This window comes from Camelina sativa, chromosome 5 (assembly GCF_000633955.1).
Source record: "Camelina sativa cultivar DH55 chromosome 5, Cs, whole genome shotgun sequence".
Classification (NCBI taxonomy): Eukaryota; Viridiplantae; Streptophyta; class Magnoliopsida; order Brassicales; family Brassicaceae; genus Camelina; species Camelina sativa.
The window spans coordinates 23,493,906-23,520,987 of NC_025689.1; the positions used below are offsets into that span (position 1 = coordinate 23,493,906).

General features: G+C 35.3%; 2 protein-coding genes and 1 long non-coding RNA gene across 3 annotated transcripts; all 3 read right to left on the reverse strand.

Annotated features, from left to right (window-relative positions):
• LOC109132902 lies at positions 6,908 to 8,465 on the reverse strand. The gene is made up of 2 exons (XM_019245366.1): positions 8,337 to 8,465; positions 6,908 to 7,668 (listed from the first exon to the last, which is right to left on the reverse strand). The coding sequence occupies exons 1-2, from the start codon at positions 8,344 to 8,346 to the stop codon at positions 6,908 to 6,910; spliced, it is 771 nt and encodes a 256-aa protein (XP_019100911.1). The 5' UTR covers positions 8,347 to 8,465.
• Positions 9,588 to 10,020, reverse strand: LOC104787472. The gene has a single exon (XM_010513062.1). The coding sequence runs from the start codon at positions 9,979 to 9,981 to the stop codon at positions 9,604 to 9,606; it is 378 nt and encodes a 125-aa protein (XP_010511364.1). The 5' UTR covers positions 9,982 to 10,020; the 3' UTR covers positions 9,588 to 9,603.
• LOC109132967 lies at positions 17,601 to 18,449 on the reverse strand. Its single transcript, XR_002037866.1, has 2 exons — positions 18,344 to 18,449; positions 17,601 to 18,187 (listed from the first exon to the last, which is right to left on the reverse strand). It is a non-coding gene; the product is annotated as an uncharacterized LOC109132967 (long non-coding RNA).

The window sequence follows — 27,082 nt, forward strand, 5'->3', positions numbered from 1 at the left end:
TTGTAACGATTATGACATTTTGAGATTAATAAGATGAGTATTTTTCCTTATGTTTGACTGTTGTTGTCATGGAAAAAAAAAGAAATAGCTCGGGTTTCTATTTTTGGAAAGTTTCCATAAATAGAAAGTTTCCACAAAAGGAAGGTTTCCATAAATAGGAAGTTTCTAAAATGGGAATGTTTTGTGGAAAAGTGAGGTAGATCTAGCCGGGAGATACTCGTTGGCATCAGTGTTTGTTTTTGCTCTAGGCCGTGTGGGCCCAACTCACGTGATACCGATAGCTCGATGGACTTTGTGGCCAGAGAGTGGGAGTGGTATGTTGCTTCGGATGACGATCCGAGAGCGCGCTTGAGGGTGACGACCCAAGAGCGGGATATGTGAGGCTCCCTGGATACCGTAGCTGTGAGCCGAGGCTCGGCAGTGAGCCGGTATGTCTCGAGGGTTGCGACCCGAGAGCGGGGGGAGTGTGTGTGTGTGACTTCCTGGATGCCGTAGCTTAAGGCGGTTGGCCTGATAGCGAGCCGGCATGATTCGTTGGTTGCGACCACGGACGGGGGAAGCACTGAGTTGTGAGCAGATAGTGTTATGATGCGAGTATATTGGCTAGAGGGAGACCTCGAGGGTCAGTCGGAGGTGTGCGGGCTGTTGCGACAGTGGCACGGGAAACCTTGACTGATGGTGTTTAGTCCGGTCTGGGGACGTGCGGGCCGTGATGACGGTGGCACGGAGGTCCTTGGCAGATGGACGGTATTGCGGGATTCGGGGACGAATCCGTATTGGTGGGGGAGAATTGTAACATCCGCGAACCAGAATTTGGGATTTTGGAAGGAGTGTCGATCGACACCCTAGTGGCATCGATCGACACCACTAATTTCTGGGTTCGACCGGTTTGATTTAATTGCCGAATTGGTTCGGTTTGGTTCAATTAAAATCCCTAAAAATCGTGTGTAAAAGGGGAAAAACGACCCTAGGTCGTATTATTTGTTTGTACTCGCCGCTGTTGAGAGAAAAAGAAAGGAGAGAGAGTTCTTAAGCTTTTGGGAGAAGTTTGGGAGATTACTTGCTGTTCTTGAGAGTTTTGGAGCTGGGAAAGAGTTAGAAGCTTGCTAGGAGTGAGGATTTCGTTCCTACTGTTCAGAATCTTCCTGGAAAGAGGTGAGTGCTTGACCATGGTTGATCTAAGCATGAGATCTCCCTTGTTTTGTGTGATTCCTTGTTATTTGTGGTGTTTGCTTGCTTGGGTACATTGTATTTGTGATTTCTAGTGAATTCCGAGATGATTAGACGTGTTTGGAGTCGAATCTGTGTTGATTGAGATCGGAGTTCGTCGCTGAGTTTCGCGCAGATCGTGACTGCAGAAGAGGCGTCGATCGATACCACTTTTGTGGAGCATCGATCGGCACCGTCTCGAGTAGCATCGATCGTCACCATTCCGGCATCGGTCGACACCAGTTCCTGTAGCATCGGTCGACACCGATTGAGCATCGGTCGACACTAGTACCTGCCGAGTCTTATTTTCCTGGTTTGATATGTTGATTGTGTTATTGTTGTTTGTTGACTTGGGAGTCTCATATGCTTGTGTGTATAACCCAGTAGATGGGAGGACGGCCTCACTAAGTATTTATGATAATACTTACGCATCTCAATTGTTGTTTGTGATGTGCAGGTAAAGGCAAAGTGTGATCGTGGAATCAAGGCGATGATGAAGGGGTGTTCTAGAGACTTGATTGATTGTGGTCTAGCTGTTGTTAGGTTGCTAGATTAGGTCAAAGGAACATTGTAGGATGTTAGTGGTTGGTTATCTCTTTATTTGATTGATGTTATTGGTTATTGGATTTGAATGTTGGAATTCTTTTGGTTTAATGGAATTTGTTTTATTTGATTATCCGCGGTTATTGAATGATGATAGGATGTAGTGGGTATGGGACCACTAGTAAATTAAGGTATTAAAAAAAAAAAAAAAAAACGGGAAGGGTTGTTTCATCCATCTATCTTGATACAATAGTTTTTTTTTTTTGGGAGGGGGGAGGAAATAAATCGTCAGCCCCTATCAAGTACATGAGAGTTAAAAACCGGTAGTCTAAAACGATTGAAGAAGAGATGGAGAGTATGATAAAAAAAAAAGATATCAATGCGATAAGTGTCTTCTTTTATAGGTACTATTTCTAACAAGTTGCTGTGGCAAGCACTGGACCAGATATTCAACATATATAGGACTACATTTAACTTTGCTATAATTAGCACGAAAAATATTTGGAGGACTATTTGAATTTAAGGGTATGTAGTCATATTTGGTTAGCAAACAATTGTTCAATTTACTTCGAAATTTCATATATCCTAAATAAAAAGAGGAGTATTACTTCTAGTGTATGAAAAAGACAACATATATATATATATATATATATATATATACCTATATATTATATATTTAGGTTTTTAGAAACTTCAAGAATTATATTTTCAACATAATTTTTAAAAATATAGACACATAAACTATGTATTATATAATTCCAAATATCAATTACTTTTTTGTTTGGATTGAAATAATTTTTAATAGATAAATGGATTTGAAAGATAAAATAAAGTTGGATCAACAAGTGTTACATTATTTAGTTTCTTATGTTAAACATACTTTTAACATGAACCCTAAGATCTTAAACATCTATATTAATCACATAATATAATCATAAAGAGGGTTAAAGTAATACCTCCACTCATTGTAGAAATGATGCTTCCTTGAATGGTTTCTTCTTCTTCAATGGCTTAGCTTGAAGACTTGAAAAGAAACTCTTAGATGATCTTTAGGTGGAAGATAAGGTTTCTCTCCCCTTTCCTATAAACTCTTTTCTTTATGTGTTGTTTTTGTTCTTGTGATGATTTGTGATGGAGCAAACCATCTATTTATAGGTGGGAAGAGGACCTTACTCCTCATTAGGGTTTTGTCTCATGATTTAATCTCAACCATCCATCATAGTAGAGATGAAGACAATGGTGACATGTGTGATAACAAGTGTCTAGTATTGCTTCAAACACAACATGCAACTTCACACTTGTCCTCTTATAAGCTTTAGCATGACATGTAGCTTAATACTTGTCCTTATAAGCATAAGCTTTACATGTAGCTTAACACCTGTCCTTTTAGTTCCCAAATGATTAAAATATAACAAACCCAATTAAATAACCTACTAACTATAAGACCACATACATGGGTAAGAAATAATTATTTTCTTACATTCTCCCACTTGGTCGTTAGTATAATGGTTTTACTCGGGAATCATAAGGCCGGCATAATATGTTATATTTTTCATTTGGTCTTTCATAAGTGTCTTAGCTAATCTTGTAACCAATGAGAGTCATGGCGGTCACACATCATTTTGCAACATGATTCCTTCCATGTACTACTACATTGACTACTTTTCATAGCTAGACCATAAACATTATTCCATAAGTAGGAGTTATCTTTAATGGTCTCTTTGATGTCTTTTAAGACGTATTCTGTTATCAATAATTCCAACAAACAATAATGTGTGCGCACGTTGGAAACAGAATAGAAGATGTAAAAGTCATAAGAGAGCTCTTATAAATGTCAAAAATAGGCTAAAACATTATCAGACAACATAATTAAGTGCTATCCTCCAGACCCATACTTTCTGCATGCTTCATAAATGTCTTTGGAGGTAATGCTTTCGTAAATATGTCTGCGACCATTAGCTCAGTGCCTATGTGTTCAATGACAAACTTTTCTCTTTTAACATCTTGCTTTAATGATAGATATTTGAGTTCCATATGCTTGGCTCCTTTAGATATCCTATCATGCTTAGAGAAGAAGATTGCGGCTTGATTGTCACAGTAAAGAGTTAGAGGTTTGTCAACAAAATTCAAAACCCCAAACTCTGACACGAAATTCCGCAACCATGTACCTTGAATAGAAGCCTCATAACATGCTACATACTCAGCCTCCATGGTGGATGAATAAATCAATTCTGACTTCTGGCTTTTCCATGAAATGGCACCTCCACCAAGGAGATACACATAGCCGAGAGTACAATGCCTAGAATCTTCACATCCACCAAAATCTGAGTCTGAAAATCCAACCATCTGTGGATGTGTTGATTTTCGATATGTCAACATGTAGTTTCTTGTTCCCTTTAGGTATCTCAAAACTTTCTTCGCAGCTTTCCAATGAGCAAGTCCTGGGTTACTCTGAAATCTACCCAACATTCCGACTGCATGGCTAATATCAGGTCGAGTGCAGACCTGTGCGTACATTAAACTTCCCACAAGAGATGCATAAGGGTACTTTTGCATTTTATTATATTCCAATTCATTCTGCGGACATTGCTTAAGATTAAGCTTGTCACCCTTTTGCATAGGAACATTATTAGAAGAACACATCATCATGCCAAATCTCTCAAGAACTTTATCAATATATGCTTTCTGAGACAATCCTAAAATTCCTAGTGATCTATCACGGAATATTTCAATTCCTATCACATAGGATGCCTCACCCATATCTTTCATATCAAAGTTCTTAGAGAGATAACTCTTAGTCTCATGTAGTAGACCAAGATCATTACTGGCTAATAAGATGTCATCAACATACAATACCAAAAATATGAATTTACTCCCACTGATCTTGAGGTATATACATGGATCCACAACGTTTTCTTTGAAACCGAATTTCGTGATGGTTTCATCAAACTTTAGATACCATTGCCTCGAAGCTTGTTTCAGTCCATATATTGATTTCTTCAATTTGCAAACCATATCTTCCTGACCTTCGATTATGAAGCCTTCAGGTTGGCGCATATAGACTTCTTCTTGCAAGTCTCCATTAAGAAAGGCAGTTTTCACATCCATTTGATGTAACTCGAGATCATACTGAGCTACTAACGCCATGATAATTCTGAGAGAGTCTTTTCTAGACACAGGTGAAAAAGTCTCACTATAATTGATGCCTTCCTTTTGACTAAACCCTTTGGCTACAAGTCTGGCTTTATATCGTTCTACATTGCCATTACAGTCGAGTTTGGTCTTAAAGATCCACTTACACCCGACTGCTTTGTGTCCATCAGGCAATGGAACGATGTCCCAAACTTCATTCTTAACCATCGAGTCTATTTCATCTCTACTGGCATCAATCCATTTATCAGAATTAACATCCTTCATGGCTTGTGAATAAGAAACCGGATCTTTAATGTTTTCTTCTCCAGATTCTATTTGATAAATCACAAAGTCATCGGAAATAGCAGATCTCCTCGTACGGGTTGATCTTCTTAATGCTGGTTCCTCTTGTGCTTCATGATCATTATTGGCAAGATTTTCATCATGGAGTGTGTGATCATTCAATGGGGTTTCCTCATTGTTTAACGGTTCAACAATGCTAGGAACCCCAACATTCGGAACTAAGGGTAAAGGAATAGCAACCCTAGTTTCCTGAATGGTTATATCACGAACTTTATCACTCCCACTAATCTCACCATTCTAAAAAAATCTGGCATTATTGGTTTCTACTATTCTCGTACTATGAGATGGACAATAAAATCTATATCCTTTAGACTTCTCAGGGTAACCTATAAAGAAACCACTGATCGTTCTGAAGTCTAATTTCTTTTCATGTGGATTGTATATTCTTACTTCAGCTGGACACCCCCAAACTTGGAGGTGTGACAGACTAGGTTTCCAGCCTTTCCACAGTTCAAAAGGGGTCTTCGAAACTGCTTTGCTAGGAACCCTATTCAAAATATAGACCGCAGTACGTAATGCGTCCATCCACAAGGATATAGGTAGGTTAGCATGACTCATCATGGATCTAACCATTTCCATATAAGTACGATTACGCCTTTCAGCTACACCATTCTGCCATGGAGAACCAGGCATTGTGTACTGCGCAACAATTCCTAATTTCTGAAGGAGTATGGCAAATGGTCCAGGATGTTGTCCTGTTTCATTATATCTGCCATAAAATTCACCACCTCTATCTGACCTTATGATTTTCACCTTTCTATCTAATTGCCTCTCAACTTCATTAATGAATGCTTGTACAGCATCCACAGATTGAGATTTTTCATGCAATAAATAGAGATAACAATAACGTGAATAATCATCGATAAAAGTGATGAAGTACTTTTCACCTCCAAAAGTTGGAACGTCAAATGGTCCACAAATATCTGTATGTATGATTTCAAGAAGCTGTGTACTTCTTGTGGCTCCTTTCTTAGTGTGTTTAGTTTGCTTACCTTTAATGCAATCTATACACATTTTCTTATTGGTAAAATCAAGATTCGGAATTACTCCATCTTTTACCAATCTTTTAATTCTTTCATAAGAAATATGTCCTAATCTTTTATGCCACAAGAAATATGAGTCATCAGTACATGTTTTATTTTTAAGTCTACTTTCAGAATACAAGGAGAGATGTGTCTCATAAGGTTGATCAGCCAGTTTTAACATATAAAGACCATCAACTAATATTCCAGAACCAATTCGTTTCGAGTTCAGAAATATATTAAAACAACCATCTCCTTGAGTAGATTTAAAACCAGCCAAATCAAGTTTGCTTACAGAAACTAAATTACGGGAAATAGATGGAACATAAAGAGTCTGATATAAATCTAGACAAAATCCACCATCTAAAATGAGACGATAGGTGCCAACAGCTTCAACTGGTGCCTTGTCTCGATTTCCCATCAGTAAGTAGCTTTCACTTGAATTTATGGTCTGGATCGTAAGGAATCCCTGTACGGAATTCGTTACATGTACATTAGCACCGCTATCAATCCACCAAGTTTTGGAAGAAACAATTGTAAGATTAGATTCGAAAAAGCTTACGGAACCCATAGGATTACCTTTCTTTTCGAACCATTCTCTTCGTTTAGGGCAATCTTTCTGAAAGTGTCCAACCTTTTTACAAAAGTTGCACCTGTAATCTTTCTTTGCCTTTTTTCTTCGGATTAACTTGATCGGAATCGGTCATTGTGGGTTGTGCTCTTTGATGGCTCTTTTTATGCCTAAACCCAACTTTAGGTCCAACTCCTTGAACATGATGGGAAACTTTAATTCCTTCACGACCAAGTCTAGCCTCCTCTTGGACTAGTTTATTAGCCAATTCATTAGATGTCCACCTTTCATCAATTGCATTATAATTGATCTGAAAGGGTCCATACTGAGGAGGTAGTGAATTTAGGATAAATTGGACAAGAAATGAATCGTCCACACTCATTCCTAAATTCTTTAGTTTAGCCGCAAGGTTGGTCATTTCAATGCAATGTTCATGCATAGACCTTGTCCCATCATACTTAATGGTTGTAAGATCTGCCATAAGTTTCCCTGCAAGGGATTTGTCTGCAGTCTTAAACCGTTCTTCTATAGCTGCTAGATAATCTATAGCTTTATCTGCATCTGGAAGGGAAGTTTTGATATTGCTAGCTATGGTCATTTTTAAAAACATCATGCTTAATCTGTTCGCTTTCTCCCAAGCTTTATGGAGAGCCTTTTCTTCCTCAGTACTAATTATAGTTAAGGGATCTGGCTCTTCTTCACGAAGTGCCAAATCCATATCTAGTACTCCTAATGTGAACTCAACTTTCTCTTTCCATTCTGAGAAGTTAGTTCCAGTGAGGATCGGAACAGTAGAGACCATAGATGGCAAATTAGCAGGAAATGATGCTGCGATTTAGAGATATAACAAGCTTTAATTGAGGTTCAAAATTTAAACAACACATTAACAAAAATTATTGAATGCATATGACTTCAAATTATAATGCTCCTGTGGGTAGTCATTATAATATATCCTAATGTCATAGCTTTCAGAAAATTTTTCTTTAATGATGTATCAGATTAATTAAGCTATCTGTGGATATACTTAATTAACTCATGTACAAACATTCTAATAAATTATTGATCATGTTTTATGTCAATAGCCTACCTGTGGGTAGCTAATTAATACATAAACATATCAAAAATTTAAATATTTTGGTTTTCTATGCGCATATCATTATATGATAAAACCATTATGGTTATATCAATTTCTTAATTATGCACATTAAGATAAACCAATCTTTTATATATATATATATATATATATATATTAATTTAAACATATATTGTAACTTGAAACTTAAATCATACAAAATTCAAGTGTACAAACATCATAACTTAAAGCCTTAATTTTCAGTTCATTAAACCATAAATCTATTATTCTTAATGGATTAATTAGATGTTCATAACCATAAGCTCTGATACCACATGTTAAACATACTTTTAACATGAACCCCAAGATCTTAAACATCTATATTAATCACATAATAGAATCATAAAGAGGGTTAAAGTAATACCTCCACTCATTGTAGAAATGATGCTTCCTTGAATGGTTTCTTCTTCTTCAATGGCTTGAAGGCTTGAAAAGAAACTCTTAGATGATCTTTAGGTGGAAGATAAGGTTTCTCTCCCCTTTCCTATAAACTCTTTTCTTTATGTGTTGTTTTTGTTCTTATGATGATTTGTGATGGAGCAAACCATCTATTTATAGGTGGGAAGAGGACCTTACTCCTCATTAGGGTTTTGTCTCATGATTTAATCTCAACCATCCATCATAGTAGAGATGAAGACAATGGTGACATGTGTGATAACAAGTGTCTAGTATTGCTTCAAACACAACATGCAACTTCACACTTGTCCTCTTATAAGCTTTAGCATGACATGTAGCTTAATACTTGTCCTTATAAGCATAAGCTTTACATGTAGCTTAACATATGTCCTTTTAGTTCCCAAATGATTAAAATATAACAAACCCAATTAAATAACCTACTAACTATAAGACCACATACATGGGTAAGAAATAATTATTTTCTTATTATTTTCTTACATCTTATTGTATAGAAAGATATAATTATATATGTATATTTTAAATTTTCAATATCAATGTGTAACCCAAGAGTAAGACATAATTAAAATGTTGACAGATGTAGCCGAATCTTACTTATAGCAACAAATGCAATTATTTGCCAATCTTGCCAATCTTGCGATGTCGCCATTCAATTATTTGCATGTTTTTTAAGCCCCTTTATCAAGGAGATACGACACACATCACTGTAAAGTTATAACGCCAACATCAACATGCAAGCGTCACGTTTTGTTTAATATCTAGAGAAATTTTTTTTTTAAGTATCCATGCATGTGTAACGCAAGAGAAAGACCTATACTGACAGATGTAGCCAGATCTTACTGAAATAGCAACAAATGCAATTTTACGACGTTACCTTCATTTTCCTTAAAGAACTCTTACATCACTTAGATTTAAGCTTTACTTAACCTTAAGCTTTAGCGTTTCTAAATTTTAGAAAATTAAGGAGTAATAATGACTCTAGACTGATACGAAAACTATAACGTTTTTGATCTTGCCACTTTTTCCTCACGTTCTAATGTGAACTTATGGTAATTTTGGCTACAACTTCATGTGGCTAGCTAATTTATTTTTCTTTATTTTTTTCCCCAGTTTGTGTTGGTTGTTAATGTTTTTTTCTTAGCTCAACATGTTGAATTAGCTAAAATTATTATAAAATTTTTGAAAAGTTAAAAACGACAGATTATAAAGTCTAAACTCTATTTTGGAGTAGGAGGGACTGCACCAGCACCAGCAATTCTTGAACATTGTTCTTTTAACATAGGAGGAAAAAACGGATTAAATGGAATTTTCGGCATGCAATTGGCTTCTGCATCCAAAAATGCTTTGCAACAAGCAGGACCTATATTACCGAACTTTCCAGTGAATATCGATTGAGCAATCTCTGTAATGCATCCAGGAATATCCATCACTACTGACCAACATTTTGTTATATCAGGTAATCCTGGTACACCTGGAATTGGTTGAAATGGAAATGGGAAAGGAAATGGAGCCGGAAACTGTGGTAGTTGAGCATTTACCGAGACCACAACGCATATGACATATGCAAGAAGAAAAGCAACATTTTTGATAGACATGATGAGATATTGCACTAGGGAACAAAATTTCAAATATGTTTCTTTATTAATATTGGTTTTGATGGATGAACGATGGTACAACCTGTTGTTTATTTATATGGGAGAAAATAAAGTTACTGTATCAATTACGTTGAATAAACGTCTTTAAACTTTAATTATTGTTGATATTAGATTTAATTTAGCCGTTCATAGTATACTCATTAAGTTGATTACGTTTAACATGTATCGCTAAATATATGTTTAACTAGGAAAAATAAATAATAAAAGAATCAACCAACATGTAAAAAAAGGATATTATTTTATATTCACAGTAGCTAGATGATATAATTCACGGTAGCTAAATGATAAGAAAATTAAAAGTAAAAAAAAAAAAAAATAAATCCCTAAACGTTGAGATAATGAGACTTGTCCTCCTCCTCCGAAGGTTTGAGATGATGATCAAGACGAAAAAGTCTTTGGAAAAGAAAATTTTTGACAAGGATCAAGGCCGCTACGAAAAACACAAGCGATCCAAAAAGGTCGCTGGAAACCCAAACACAGTACAAAATTGGCGTAGACAACCTGTTGATTTGACAGTTCTCTACTCTCCAGTGGTTTTGAAAGCATCTTTTACCTCCATTTTCGTTAACTTCTAGAAGCTAAGAACTAGTCCTAGACGTTCTGGTATTCGGTTCGGTTCTGGATAAATCCATTCAGTTCCGGGTAGTTTGGATACAGAGGTTTAGGATTCATTCAGTTAATTTACTATTTCGGTTCGGGTTTGGTTCGGTTTCGGTTATTTTCGGTTTGGTTCCGAGTATCCGAAACAGTATAATCTATTAAAAAATATTATTTAAATAAAATTTGATTAGAATTTAACAAATATATCTAAAAACTTTCAGATATTTGGTTTATTTAAAATATTTTGGTATTTTGGTCTAAATATATATGATATTGGTTTGGGTTTTTATTTTAATTTTTGTTACCTTATCTAAATTAACACGTATTGTAATGTAAAAAGTTCAATGTGTCACAGTGGTCACTGCACACGCTCAGGATTGTGGAGGTTTCAGGTTCGATTCTTTGCTAAAACATATTTTTACTATAAGTTCGGTTTGATTCGGATAACCGAATGGATATCAGTTCAGTTCGGTTAATAACCGATATCCATGGGTAGTTGAAACAATATTCAATCGGTTATTGTCCACTAACCATACCCGAACCGGAACCGAATTTTCAGTTCGATTTCGGTTCGGTCTATTTGGTTTGGTTTATTTGCCCAAGACTATAGACTTATCAAACCAAGCACTTATATTTTCCGAATAATAGAAAAAAATCTGATAATATAAAAAGAACTGCAGCACGTAACTTTTATAGGAAATTGTTTTTTTCTATTATTTTAGTTAGATAAAATTTTCGTAATCTATTCAAGTGACATATTCTAAAATAGTTTACTATCCTTTTTTTTCAGGTTCGTTCTAATATTTCTCTCCCAAACACTATTTTCGAGGCACCGCAATCACCATTATTTTCTGACGGCGATAGGGCTGCGGCTCGCCGGCGTTGGGTTCTCTCACCCTCTCACTACAAGAAAATAGTTATATTGAGATGTATTTTTGAGACAAAAAAATTTCGTCATAAATTTGTGACACTTTAAATACGATATTATGACTAAATTTATTTGTCACAAATCCATAGTATTTTCGTCACTATATTATGACGGAAAAAACCAGTAACAAAAGTTTGTCACAATTAGTGACGAATATGCTACGATAATATTAATCGTCACTCTTATGACTATATTGTGACCAATATGTTGTTGAAAATTAGTTATGAACTTAAAACCGATATACAAGTCACAGTTTGTGACATTAAAATGAATAAACATTAGTCATAAAATAGTATAAATTGTTATGTCATTTATACAAAGCCCATTAAGTCAAGTGTCTAACCCTAATTTAACAAGACTTATTTAAGAGATGATTAGGGTTTTATTCTTTATAATTTCGTGCCTCCTAAACCTAGAGAGAAAGAGAGAGTAAACCATTTGAGAGAAAGAGAACAAAGAGCCATAGTTGAGATTAAGGACAGATCTTACATGTCCTAGGAGATGGTGGTTAACAAGAGGTAAACAGACTCTTTTATGGACGAATTTTGGTGAGAAATTTCCCAACCCATAGATGTAAGTTTTCCCCAAAGGATTTTGTAACCTTTTCTGTAGATTAAAAGTTATACATGTTTTCTCAAACTTATTCTGCGCAGATCCGCAAATTAACATCAGTCTTCTTGTGAAATCATTTCCCACTGCTACAAATTGAACCAGAAGCTGATCTACCCGCCGTTGGAAAGATCTGAGTCTTACCTTTTCAGAGATCTTGAGATTGTTTCCATAGGAGTTATAATATGAAAGTTATGATGGAATATGTGCATCTGGTCGAATTTGTGATTTATTTTCTTTGTAAGAATAAAGATACCTTATAATGTATACCCAATGTTTATGATTATAAAAAATTTGTATGATTTATAAATTTTAAAAAATAAGATTGTTTTGAGATTAATTTTTTAGTTATAATTTTTATCATATGCAATGAATTTTTTAGTAATAACTTGTGACAATTTGAAACTAACTTCTAATGATAAGATTGGACATTATGATAAGCACAAAATATCATGATTTACTGAGTATTTGTTAAAACTTTGCGACAAATTTTTAATTATCATTTGTGACCATTTGAGACTATAGTTTCGTAATAATAAGATACATAATTAAAACGTTATTTTGAACACAAATTGTAATGATTTAAAGACGTTTTGTTAGTATGTAATTGAGACAATTTTGTTACTTTTTGTGTCGTAATCATTGATGACAAAATGGTTACTAATATATTCGTCGCAACTCTTGTGACGTTTTTGTTACAAATANAAGAGAGAGTAAACCATTTGAGAGAAAGAGAACAAAGAGCCATAGTTGAGATTAAGGACAGATCTTACATGTCCTAGGAGATGGTGGTTAACAAGAGGTAAACAGACTCTTTTATGGACGAATTTTGGTGAGAAATTTCCCAACCCATAGATGTAAGTTTTCCCCAAAGGATTTTGTAACCTTTTCTGTAGATTAAAAGTTATACATGTTTTCTCAAACTTATTCTGCGCAGATCCGCAAATTAACATCAGTCTTCTTGTGAAATCATTTCCCACTGCTACAAATTGAACCAGAAGCTGATCTACCCGCCGTTGGAAAGATCTGAGTCTTACCTTTTCAGAGATCTTGAGATTGTTTCCATAGGAGTTATAATATGAAAGTTATGATGGAATATGTGCATCTGGTCGAATTTGTGATTTATTTTCTTTGTAAGAATAAAGATACCTTATAATGTATACCCAATGTTTATGATTATAAAAAATTTGTATGATTTATAAATTTTAAAAAATAAGATTGTTTTGAGATTAATTTTTTAGTTATAATTTTTATCATATGCAATGAATTTTTTAGTAATAACTTGTGACAATTTGAAACTAACTTCTAATGATAAGATTGGACATTATGATAAGCACAAAATATCATGATTTACTGAGTATTTGTTAAAACTTTGCGACAAATTTTTAATTATCATTTGTGACCATTTGAGACTATAGTTTCGTAATAATAAGATACATAATTAAAACGTTATTTTGAACACAAATTGTAATGATTTAAAGACGTTTTGTTAGTATGTAATTGAGACAATTTTGTTACTTTTTGTGTCGTAATCATTGATGACAAAATGGTTACTAATATATTCGTCGCAACTCTTGTGACGTTTTTGTTACAAATAAAAATTTGTGACCATTGTATTGCAACCATTCAAAAATTATCACAAATTCGTAACAATGTTTATATTGTGACTAAATACTTTTTATTGTGACTAAATATTTTGTCTTAATAAAATTATTTTCTTGTAGTGTCTATGCTACTCTGCTGCTTCCTGTGCTCCTTTAATTCCCTTTTTAAATCTTTTTTCTCCTTTTATTTTCCCCTTTTGAATCCTTCTCAATCTTCGACCATCAACCCAGATCCAAACGATGAAGACTTGCCCTTGCTCTCATACAGAAGGATGTGGAGTCCGGCGAACCCATCCTCAACTATTCTCGCCCAGTCCTACCGTCAATGTCTTCAAAGTCCCTATACTTTCCAATTTCTCGATCTGGGTTGTGCTCCGCCTCTGAAGAACCCCTTCCCACAACATCATTCGAACCTCCCCAGACGGCGTCGGAGTTGATGTTTGGCGGGGAATCTTCCAGAGCTGCGTCTTGCCTCCGCTATTGGACTCCCGTTTCAAATACATGTCACCTTGAGAGCTTCGTAGACCCATGGCCACTCCCACCAGAGAAGCAGAACTTTTTCTCCTCTCCGGTTAACCGCTGCGCGATTCAACTCCCCTGGCCATCCACAACATCCACCGGATCTCTGCGGATGAGTTATGGACCCGAACTCAGTTTGTTGACATCTCAAAGGGTCTTGCCCAACCTCCAAAAACCCAGGTTCTCTCTATTTAGCCCTCTGTTATCCTATAGACTGTTCTTAGTTTGTTTGGTTATCCTCGATGTTCAAAGACTGCATTAGAGAATCCATTTAGGTAGTGTATCTTGGATGTACAAAGGGTATGTTGGAAATATAGCTATTGCTCAACTTATGACATTGTCTGTTGGTCCTCAAATCTGGAATTATCATGCTTTTCTCAATTCCCAGCAATAATACCCTCTTCTGAAGCTCAGGCCGTTTGTTTTTGTTCTCGTGTTTTGCCGAACACAAACTCTGTGTGGAGTCCTTGATCACCATTTTCATGGCAGAGAGGAGCTACCTGTGTTGTTTCGGCCTTACATTACTTCTTTGCACCTGTTATTAGCTTCATTGGTAATCTCTCCTGCTCCCATTGCCCTGCAACCAACCTCTCCTCCGAAGCTCAGGTCTGCTTTTTACTCGTCAGTGTCTTACCGACTACAAACTTTGTGTGGAATTCTTGATCATCATATCCATGGCAGAGAGGATCCACCTGTTATGTGTCGATTCTACATTTATTTTTTGCCAATCTTGGTACTAGCTTCAATCCTGAAATCTACTGCTCCTAAGTTCTTGAAGTTTCATGGCTTGCTAGAGCTGAATTCAAATTGTCGAGGCTGTGGTTATGGTCTTAGAGTTTTCTCTACCAACAACCACCCCTCGACGATCCTAGCTAACTACTTCAGGTACCACCTTGTTAAGCAAACAATCACCAGCACCTCCATCACCCTCCGGGCTATTGCCCCCCGAATCCCTACCATGGCTTTGTTTCTGCAACTGCTCTTCACTCCAGTTAGCTCCTTGGCTCTGATTCTTCTACCAACGGTACTGTGTCCTTTGACCGTGACCTTTCTGTCATCTCTCGAGATTCTCGACGATGTCCAATCCTGCAACCATGATCCCACATGTCTCCAACTGCGTTTTAGCACTTGTTTCATAGCTCTCATGGATATTTGCTTGATGTTTTCTTTCTGCTTGTTCATGTCTATGGTTTTGAGGAAAGCCTTTATTTATAATCGTTTTAATTCTGGGATACTTTATCCCCTTTCTTGTAATGTTTCTGTTTGAATGAATAGAATCATCGTTTGTCCAAAAAAAAAAAAAGTTTACTATCCTTTCTTTTTATTATTTCATAGCCATGCATCTTTTCTTTTTCCACTAACCTTCAAATTTAGAACATGTAAACTGCGCATTCTAAGTATTTTAATTAAATTTTTGACTGAATAATTCCTAAATAATACATATTGATTGGTCCGTCCTCTCGAAAATAAATCTGCAAAATCAAGCATAGAGCTGGTTCTGATTTTTTTCAAGGTTACAAGCAAGAAAAAAATAAATAACCGCAAACTTTTTATATTCTAAAACTATTTGCTCACTGTTTCCAAAGAAGAGAGCAATTATAAGATCAGAACAACAAGATGGATTATGTGTATCTCATTAATAATTTTTATTTCCAATTTTCCATTCAACAATTGTTTCCTATATCGACAATTTCCATCGGTAGTAACTCAAGAAAAAAAATTTATGACTGAGTCTACTCCACATAACATTTTCTCTTCTATGTAGAATGTAGGATTTTTGTATATGTGTTTGACGTATTTAAGAACTTTTCGTAAACCTTCGGAATATGATTGGAGTATGCCTTAATTATCCTTTGTATGCATGCAATTTCGGTTATTTTGGGTTAAACTGGTTTGGTTTTTGGTTATTGTAGTTCCGAAATTGGAAAGCATACGAAAATAAGCGAATAAATTGTTTGTTCAGTTTGGTTATCAATTTGGTTACCAAACCAATCGAAGGACAAGTTATACCTTTCAAATTTTCGGCTCATTTCGCGATTATTTGGATCAGTTAAATTTGGTTATTTGGAAAATTTTGGTTAAATCCATTCCACTCTGGATCATGCATTAGTCATCATCAATTTTTCATTCTAGGTGATTTTAATCACCAATTCATCAAATATAACTATATAAGGACACATTAAACTCAAGCATCATCGGAACCAAATTAATGAATCAACAATTTATCATTATACCACAAGCATCGACTAATATACAAACCTAGATTGAACTATAACATACCAAACCTCAATCATCATCTACAGTGCTCCTAATGAATGTGCTATTGTGAAATGTTGTTTTTTTTTTTTTTGGTTTCAAGTAGACAAGGGCTGCGGCTTCGAGTTTTGTTATCTTTTTTTTTTTTTTTGGTTCTTGTCCACAAAGATTCTTTGTTAATATGTTTGGCCTTGTTATGTTGCAGTCTTTTTGTGGTTCCGACTGTATTTTAGAGGAAGAGGTCTTTCCTATGAAACTTTTTGAAACATCTGCTCTGTTTACACTCGTTTTGAAGGTGTGACACTTCCAGAAATTTTTTCTCTTGCCATAGTTCAGACGAGCTGTGTTATCAACTTTTCTAGATTTCGACTGGCATGGTTCTTGTCTAATTCTATTTATCCAAGTAGTTTGTGTGTATCAGTGTATGTGATAGTGGTTCTCCTTTTCACATAGATTCCATATTTGTATTGTCCAGAGAAAAGCCAGTACTTAAGGGAGGTCAGTTGATATCTATGTTTTGCAATGTGAAGAATGTCTGAAGTGGAGGAAGATTGATACTCAAGAAGACTGCAGAAAATCAGAAGTAGAATAATAAAAGAGGACCCGTTTGTGTGCAAGAAGAAAGAAGGCATGTCATGTGAAGATGCTGGAGACCTAAACTATGATTCCTCCAGAACATGGGACCAATGTTTGTGCGAATTATTATCGACCCATATTTTAGAGAAATCATTTTAGGTCTCCAGCATCTTCATAGGAGATACATTCTTTCTTGTTGCACACAAATGGGTCATTTTTTATTCTATTTCTGATTTCTTCATAGTCTTCTTCGGTATCAATCTTCATTCATTTCATGCACTCTTCACATTGTACAGAGTAAATATCAATCTCCCCCTGAAGTACTGGCTTTTCTCTGCATAATACACATATGAAATTTATGTGATAATAAAACTATACTCAGATAAACACCAGTTACTTGAATAAATAGAATCAAACAAGAATCATATAAGCTACAAAACACAAAGTTGATCAAAATTTATGGCAACCCGAGAAAACATTTTTCTCGTCTAGAGAACACAAAGTGTCACACCTTAAAACAAGCGTAAATAGAGCAGAAAGTTTTAGAAAGTGTCATAGGAAAGACTTCTTCTAACATAAACGTACACAACTGAAATCAAACAAGTATTGGCGACCTAATGTCTTCCATTTATATATAAGAAAGACACACATTGTGATACTTAGAAAAGGCATAATCCTTAAAACAAAATTCGAATAAAATGGTCATTATTGGAAAACTAAAAAAAAAAACATAACTGTTGATTAAACCATAAACTACACACCACAAAAAGACACAACCAGAATTCTAAGTTAATACACCTTTTATGTCCGCATCAAACAACACTTAAAACTAAAAGAAACTGGTAACTAAACCCTTATGATTTATCCACTTAGAGATCCCAAAAGTTAAAAGATAGAAATTGAATGTGCGAAACATAAATGGATAAGATCTGTGAGTATTATTACGAGAGACACAAAGCAAGGGAATTGAAGTGTGTGCAGTAAAAATGGTTTTCGTTTAGTGGTGGTGTTACCTTAAGGGTTGTTGAATTCGCTGATGTAGCGTCCATCTCCACTGCCATAACAAAAGAAGAAAAACACACAAAACCTTCAATTTCAAGCCTTAACAATCAAATATAACGAAAACCCTAACGAGAAACTCCAAAATTGAGAATTTTTCAATCACAAAATCAAAAATTATGCAGGAGAGTGATTCAAAAAAGTGCATAACTCAAACAACAATTTCAGATCTTCCTAACATTCTCAGTGCAATTTTTTTTGGGTGCAATGAGAGAATTTTGTCTTTCAACCCTTTTTTATGATGCAGTTTGTGTGGTCAGAAGAAAGAAATAAATCTTGTCCAAATTGTAATTACAGTTGTCGTGAAACGTTTGGTTAAATCTTATTCGCATACCATTCTTGTAGATTTTAATGGATTTCTTTCCAAACATGGGCATAATTTAATTATAATTTGTTTTTCATTAGTTAAATACCTAAAAAGTCTTACTAGATTTTAACTCGCGGTACACCACGGATCTATAATTTTTATTATTATCTGTAATTTATTTGTATTTTCTTGTTAAATTGTGGTTGTTTTGTAAATAAAGGAATAACTAAAACTTTTAGGCGCTTAAGGAATAATTAAAATTTGCAGCCATTCAAACGGCTAAAATGTTAATATAAATTTTTAACCTGCGGTACACTGTGTGACTATTTTTTTGTTTTATTTAGTGTTTGAGATTCTATTTGGTTTTTTAGTTATTAGAACAAAAAAATAAAGAATTTAAATACATAATAAGTAATTTATAAGCTGTGATTAAGTCATATTTTCATAATGATTTACTTATTTTACAAAATCTTAGTTAAAGTAAGTTGATTTGATATGTCAAATATTCTAATATTAGTAGTGTTGACAAATAATAAAATAAGGATTTTGAATCCGTGTTTATGCACAAATTTAGTGATATTTTATTAATTCCAACATGTCTTCTTTATAACCCGTCCTACTATACAACAACATTGTATAGTATTTTAAACTTTTTATAAGCTTTTATTTATAATATTTTAAAGTTTTTATTAAGTTTATATATATATATATATATCAAAAATTTGATTTTAAAAAATGAGAATCAAAGTTTTTATCTATATTAACATTTTTATCTACATTAAGAATCGAAGCTAACATGTTTTGAATAACAAAATAGAAATTAAATTGTTGTTTTATTTGTTTGCAAAGAATTTAGAGATAAAATATCTTCTAAAAATAATAGAAGGTGTCATTAATATAGTATAGCTTATGTTTCCATAAAATATTGATTGCAATTTGTTACATTTCTAGTAGGAATGGAATGCAAAATATTTATGAAACAAAATCTGATGTAATTGTTATTTTAGGAAATTTTCTAGGGGCTAAGATTGTAAATAATTTTTTAAATAACTACAACTAAAAGGGCATAACACAAAATGTACTTCAAAAATGTTAATATAGATTAGTAATGTGTTTTTGTTTTTGTAGTTGGCCCATGGATTTTAAGTGTGCAAAAAGCTGTTATAGTGTGGGCTTTATACCAACACACCATTGGAGTTGGAGGTAGAAGCTCTCTTGCCTTAAAGAGAAGCCTTGACTGTGGTTATGGACCATCAAGACTTTGCGGAAATGAGCAACATCACTACTCCGTATCCAAATATAATAGAATATAGAGGAACACGTTTGTCGTGTCTAAAGATAGATATTTGAGATATTTCTTATAGCGACAAAAAAAGTAAGAGACAAATATCTCACAAAATGCACAAGTCTCTAATAACAAGACAAGGTATATTTATACAAGATGCAGATTTTAATTCCAAAATTTCAAGTCTAGGTCATAGAGACTGAAGTGGCTCTATCTCTGACCTGCTCGCAATGTCTTGAAAATGCAGCATTTGAACAAGTGGCTGTATGTAACGCTCATGTTTCGAAAAATATGATATATTTGCGTTAATATCGGGAATTATAATGGATTCGGTTTAATTTCGGTTTAAGTTTGTCTAGTTTAGTGTTAGTTATTGGAGAAAACATTAAGAGATGCTTATATTAGCCTCGACGCCTTCTTCTCAGTTATTTTGGATGTTTTTTTTGTTGTGTTGAGAGAAAGGCAAAGAGAGAGAGAGGAGCTTGTCGGTGGGTGTAAAAGAAAATAAGAAAAAGCATAATCTAAAAGGTTTGGAGGGAAGAGGTTTCGGCATAGCAAATCATACCCAAAGGTGATGAAATTTGATGGAGTAATACACAATCCTTGTATCTAGATTCTACTTATTACAGATTTAGATTTGAGTTAATAATCGAGGATATGTCTGCAGTTTCGTGAGGTGCTTCGTCTTAGACGCGAACTGAGACCAACAAGGGTTGTAATTGAGATTGTGGTCTCGTTTGTTTTCTGATCGGCATGAGATTTTGGGGGAAGCTCCGCTAAGTCTAGGGGTAACTTTTCACCGGAGGGATTTGATAGTTAACGGTTGATTTTTATTTTAGAATTTTGTCTTTACGACTGCAGTTTTCTGTTATTTTTGTCAGTTTTGTTTCAAGGTCGTTTTGGTTGTGTGGCTTGTTGTAGGGCGTTGCTGGGACATTGCAGACACAAGGAGAGTCTTTCCTTGTAGTAATTGTTGTATAATTCACCTTGATAAGGTGAGTGCGTGACCATGAGTTTATCTGAGCGATTGAGTTGTATGACTTGTTTTGTGTGATGATGTGTAGGTATGGTGAATGAGTGTTCTATTCAATGGCTGATTCATTATGTTTTATTTATGGTTGTACTCTTGATTTTCTTGTGTGTATAGCTCGTAGATGGGAGGATCGCCTCATTGAGTATTTCTAGTAATATTCACACGGAATTATGACAATGAGGGGGATGATGATTTAGGGTCTTGGTTGTTGTGTTGTGTTTATGTTATTCTTGTTGGAACATGGTTAGAAACTTGTTAGGTTGCTTGCTTTTGTTGGTTGTGGTTGATAATTTATCTATAATAAATTAGAATTGGTTTATTAAATCTTCTGATGTGCATGTTGGTTTGTTGTTGGTTTATTATTTGGGTGTAATTAAATATTATAGGGTATTGAATTATATTATATCTTAAATAAAAAATGGATCGGGTTATTTTAGTTTGGTACCATAGCCCTTATGATTCTAGGGCGAGTTAATGGATGGCTTAGAATGGTTTAAGAAATTTATTTTGGAGTTATTATTTTCCTCGTTCTTGTGGCATGTTGATTTGTGTTGTGTGCTGGAAATTGATTATGAGTAGTTAGTCAATTTGGGTGTGTTATGGAGTTCTATGAGATTTCACTGTAAGTTCTTTATTTATTTCGTTGTGTGGTTGTTTAGAGTTCTTAGTTTATGTTCTTGGAAGTGCAGATGACTAATGAAGAGTTGTTGGAAAATGGTGAATCACGCTGGTATCAGGAAATACCATTAGCGGTGATTTATGGAAGTGGATGTTTAGGAGTGTGGCTTGGAAATGGCCAGGGCCGTGGTAATGTTCCGGGAGGAAATAGGGTGGTTAGTAGGACATTGCAATGTTGTACGCGGATCACGAGATGTGATATTGGTTGAGGAAATGCTTATAAAAATTATGACCGTTTTCTGTCAAATAACTTTTGGGAAGAAATATAAGGATCATAAACTAGTCAAGAAATTCCTAAGATGTTTACCATCAAAATTCATGGCGTACAAGACAGTTATTACTGTATCACATAACACAGATACTCTTAGCTTTGTCGAGGTTGTTAGAATGCTACAAAAGCATGAGATGGAGCTTGAAGGTCTGAAAAAAAACAAAAGGGGTAGCATTAACAGCTAGCGGTGATATATCTGAAACAAGAGAAGAAGACTCTGTAAGTCTGTTAGTAAGAAGATTTAATGGTGCTCTGAAAAGAATGGAGCAAGGAAAAAGACAAAAGAAGACTGGCTCATTCAAGAAGGTTACGGAAGAAAAGTTTCCAAAGAAAGTTCATATGAAGTGTCATGAATGTAAAGGTTTTGGTCACTTTCTTCGAGAATGCCCAACAATCAAATTACGAAAAGCAAAGTGCTCAATCTGCAGAGGCATAGGACATACTCAAGATTAATGTGTGAGTAACCCTAAAAACAGAAGAGAAAAATCTATGATAAGCATTGAGAATGAATCAAAAGGTGACAGTGGTATTGAAAAGGAGCTCATAAATCTAGTAGCTATAGTATGAATTACTAAGTTTGAAAACGGAGAAGAAGTAACAGACTCAGAATCAGAGAACAGAGAGGAACTTGATATCATTCAAAGCTACAAGGAAGTACGAGAAACATTCATTACTATAGGAAATGAAAATCAAGAGCTTATAAAAGAAGATTGAAAAGCGGATTTTATCTGCAAAGGCAAACAAACTTGAAGAAGAACTCTGTGAAGAAAAGAAAAAATCTGCATGATTGTAGTCAAAACTTTACCAACAGCATATGTTTGCAGGGACAAAGCAGCTTGACAAAATTCTGAGATATAAAAGAACTGAAAAAACTCATATAGGCTTAGGCTATACTGAGAACAGAGAGACCAAGTCAATATCAACTAAGTTTGTATATGCTGGAGTATGTCGATGATATGATCAAATTTACCCTAGAGCTACTCTCTTAAATTAAGATATCACTGCAGTACTTAGGGGTCGAATTCCACAAGGACTCAAGACTACACAATAAATTATAGAGTTTTATAACTAAGCTAAACAGATTAATTTGAATTAAAATAAAAGCAATGCAAAATATTAAATAAATCTGTTGTAAATTCAGAAGATCAAAATGCTAGGTCTAAGGAATTTCTCAGGAAATTATGAAATATTAAATCAATCAATAAATTAGGATTCAAGCAATTAAGAACAGATCTAGAACTCTAAACACTTGTGTAAATTAAATCAGTTCTCACTGCAAATACTATCTAAATTTAAAACCAGAAAATCCAAATATCTTTGTAAAATTCTAGGTTAAAAATCAGCAATAAAATCAGGTTTAGATTGTTCACAAAATTATTAAATCAATTCTCTTTGCAAGAAATAATTTTTCTCATCAAAAGGTTTTATCAGGAAAATCAATTATATTCTCATATCAATTTATTTTCCTAAAGTATTAATTTTAGGTGATCAATCAAGAATTAATATGAAGAACAACCTATGATGAAGATCTAGAAAGATAAAGAATCCTAAATAAACAGATCTAATAATTCATAAAATCCCTGTGAAAAACCCTAAACCTAACAAACTACTCAGACATATTCAATGAAGAACAAGACATGATTCTGAATAATAAGCAATTGAAATTAAAAGAGTAAAAGGGAGTTCAAGAAATTCTTCTCTACAAAGCAGATCTCTCTCTCCCAAGCTCTCAAAATCTCACAGGGTTGCAGAAAAATAAAAACTTGCTAGAATAAAACTTAAGGGTTTTCAAAACCTAAAAATACTATTTATATGTTCTAAAACACGTCAGGGACTTGTCTTGCAATTATGAAAAACTTTGGGTAATTTTTGTAAATCTTCCAAAAGTTGGGTCTTGAGTCGGCACACAGGGGTGTCGACCGACACCAAGGTGGTGTCGATCGACACCATCACTCTATGATTCGAATCCAACTTCATTTCCTCCAGATTATTGCTCCAAAATGATCCAAACTGCTCCACTTTGCTCCATGCATGCTAAAATCCTAGAAAACCTGCAAAGACTCCAAAACATCCTAGAAACACATCAAAAGACACTAAAAGACTCTTTATATCATGGTTAAAAACCACAAAAACCATGATATATCAACTCCCCCAGACTTAGCCTTTGCTTGCCCTCAAGCAAAACATAAGCTTAGACATGTGAAAAAGGTTTGAAAACAGGGAACTCACTCAACTGCATGATGATTCTTATTCGCACTCTTCATTTACCTGACTCAAGAACTTACTTCTTATACTTAACCATGATAAGTATCAACATTCCTTACTCAAATCCCACAATCCTTTGGAATCTATGAAATCTCCATTGTCATCTCATTAAATAAATTAAAGCAAATATAGGCGAGTTCTTACCTTGGTGTATCGATCAGTGGCATATGGACTCTCTTCAGGCCAAGACATTCTTCTTACATCTCCTTTCCTCTCCCTTTTCTCACTTCCAATTTTTTTTTTCTTAAATCAAAGGTGTAAGCAAATACCGGGATCATCGGTAATTTACCTACCCCTCGCTTCCAAGCTTTGTGTGATCATTTGACTCAAGAGTAGAATAATGAGGTCACAGGTAATTTACCTACCTCTCTAAACTGATCAAAATCATCTCATCTTTTTTTTTTCCTAAAGCACTGAAGGGAAGAGAGAGGGGAGACATACTTTGAAAAATTGCACTGTCTTGTATGGTCCGAAGAAGAAGTCTAGTCCACTGATTTCCAACTCCAAAGTAAGAGATTAAGTCCGGTTAAAATCTTGATAAAAGTTGAGACAACGTTAGATCAATCAGATATCCATTGAATAAGGGTTTTCGGGATTGTTGATACAGCTCATAGTCTTTCTAAGCTTCAGTTCTGAGATCAAGCATAAACAAATAATCATTAGAGTGTTAGCCAAATAAGAGAAATCATTAACCAAGATCATAATTCCCAAAGACAAAAAAGAAAAATTTGAAAAATTTGACTCAAACTTTATGGTTTTGACTGACACAACTGAAACTCAAAACCAAGAACATAGTTAGTAGATAACCTCCCCCAGACTTAAACAACACTGTCCCCAGTGTTATCAAGCCTAAGATTGGTTAAAGAAAAATAAAATAAATATAAATAAAAAGCAAAAGAAAAAGAAAATCCTACCAGTGGGTTGCCTCCCACTAAGCGCTTGTTTTCAGTCATTAGCTTGACTTGGCTGGAGCTCAGGCATTCGGTGGATCAGAACATGGCATTGAATGCTTCTGAGAGAATGACCTCCTCATCCAAGGTGGTGTATAAGCTTTAGGGGCATGAGGTCTGCCAAGGGTGTGAGGAAGATGACCAGGGCGGGATTTAGGGATGGGTTTGCATCTCTTATGTCCTGCAAATCAACAACAGAAGAAACAAGCGCTCTACGATAATCTCATGGCCTGGTTAACTGTAAAACAATCTTTGTACTTTTGAAGTTCTTGTTAGTGATTTGAGGAGGATTAGGTGCAGAAGAGGTGTACCTTTGCCTTACCTGAGGACTCTGGAGTGTGGAGTGGGAGAATTTCTGTTTGGGAACAGGTTTCTGACTTGGAGCATCAGTCTTGGAGCTGTTCTGTCTCGGTCGTGGAGGGGTGTCGTTCGACACTGAGCCTGATGCTCGAATATCAGAAACTTTCTCAACAGAAAAAGTCTGTCCATCAATAGTAGGAGCCCTCCTCAGCTTATCCATCTCAAAATTCATACTCAAACCATCCACATTTAGTGCTATTTGTCCCTTCTGCACATCAATGATGGCACCAGTTGTAGCCAAGAAAGATCTTCCTAAGATGAGAGGATCTTTAGGCTCTGCATCATACTTCAACACCACAAAGTTAGTGGGAATCATGAAGTTTCCAACCTTAATTGAAATATCCTCTAAAACACCTTCAGGAACTCTTCGGGATCGATCAGCCAAGATAAGAGAAATCTGAGTTGGCTTGAATTCTGTCATCCCAAGTCTCACAGCAACAGAGTGTGGCATCAAGTTGATGCTAGAGCCAAGATCACAAAGAGAGTGAGCAAACCTTCCTGTGGAGATGGAGCAATCTAACACAAAACTTCCAGGATCAGGTAGCTTCTTAGCAATCCTACACTGAATTGCTGCACTCACTTTCTCAGAGACTATCACTTCTTGCTTCCTCTCTTTCCTCCTTTGAACAGGCTGATTTAACAGAATTGCACTGACATCCTTAGTTAGCAAAGCTCCTTCCTCAGGGCTCAAACCATTTGATACCATTCTCTTCACATACCGCTTAAGAGGTGGTGAAATCTTTACTGCATCAATCAAAGGCATCTCAATCATTACCTTGTCCATCATTGCCTTGCATCTAGCTTCCTCAAGCTCCTGCTTGGACCTTCTTGGCTTAGGAAAAGGAATCTTCGGTTAGTACACCCTTTCAGCAGCTGGAACCTGAGATTTTGCAGTTTCGGGTTCTGTCTGAGATGAGTGTCGACCGACACCCAGGTGGTGTTGAACGACACCATCGTCTGAAATTGAATTCTCCGTCGATTGCTCACCTTGTTCTGCAGAAGCAATTTCACCTTGATCTTCACCTCTCACTGATATGGCATTACAAGAATGTTTTGGATTTGACTCAGTTCTCCCAGGGAGGAATCCCTCTTGCCTTTTGACAGACCCAACAGTCTGAATAACTTGATTCTCTAGCTTCTTGACATGAATGTTCAATGTATTTATCTTCCCATTCAACTCAATGTAGACATTGTCAATCTTTCCATTGAATGTCACTGTCAATTGCTCCTAGCCTTGCAAAAGCTGCTCAAGCATGGCTTCCATGTTACTCTCCGAAGAATTCTTAGGAGGAGGAGACTGATAAGATGAGTTCCCATAGGTTCTGGTATAACCGGTATTCTGTTGTTGCTTCTGGTCACCATTGTAAGGTCTGTTGCCTTGCTGATTACCGAATCTTTGTCCCTGATACCCAGCTCCATACACATAGTTGACATTCTCCTCTGTATTTTCTGGCTCTGGCTCAAATGTCTCAACTTCAGCAGCAAATTGGACTGAAACAAGTTATTTTGTTGGTGGTGATGAATGTATGCAATGGTGAGATATGAATGGAATGATGGATGGGTGTTTCAATTCCCCTTATGCTGTTGCAGTATAAGAGGTATCAATCCTAAATGAGTGTTTGTGAACAATTAAGATATGCATATGAATCTAAGTTAAAACAAATGTGAAGATTGTTTGTCACTAACAATCCTAAGATGGAAATGTAAAATGCAGAAAATAAACTACAAGAACTAAGAACTA

Excerpts from the sequence above, each read along its gene's own strand:
- LOC104787472 (XM_010513062.1), bottom strand. The coding sequence starts at position 9,981 with ATGTCTATCAAAAATGTTGCTTTTCTTCTTGCATATGTCATATGCGTT.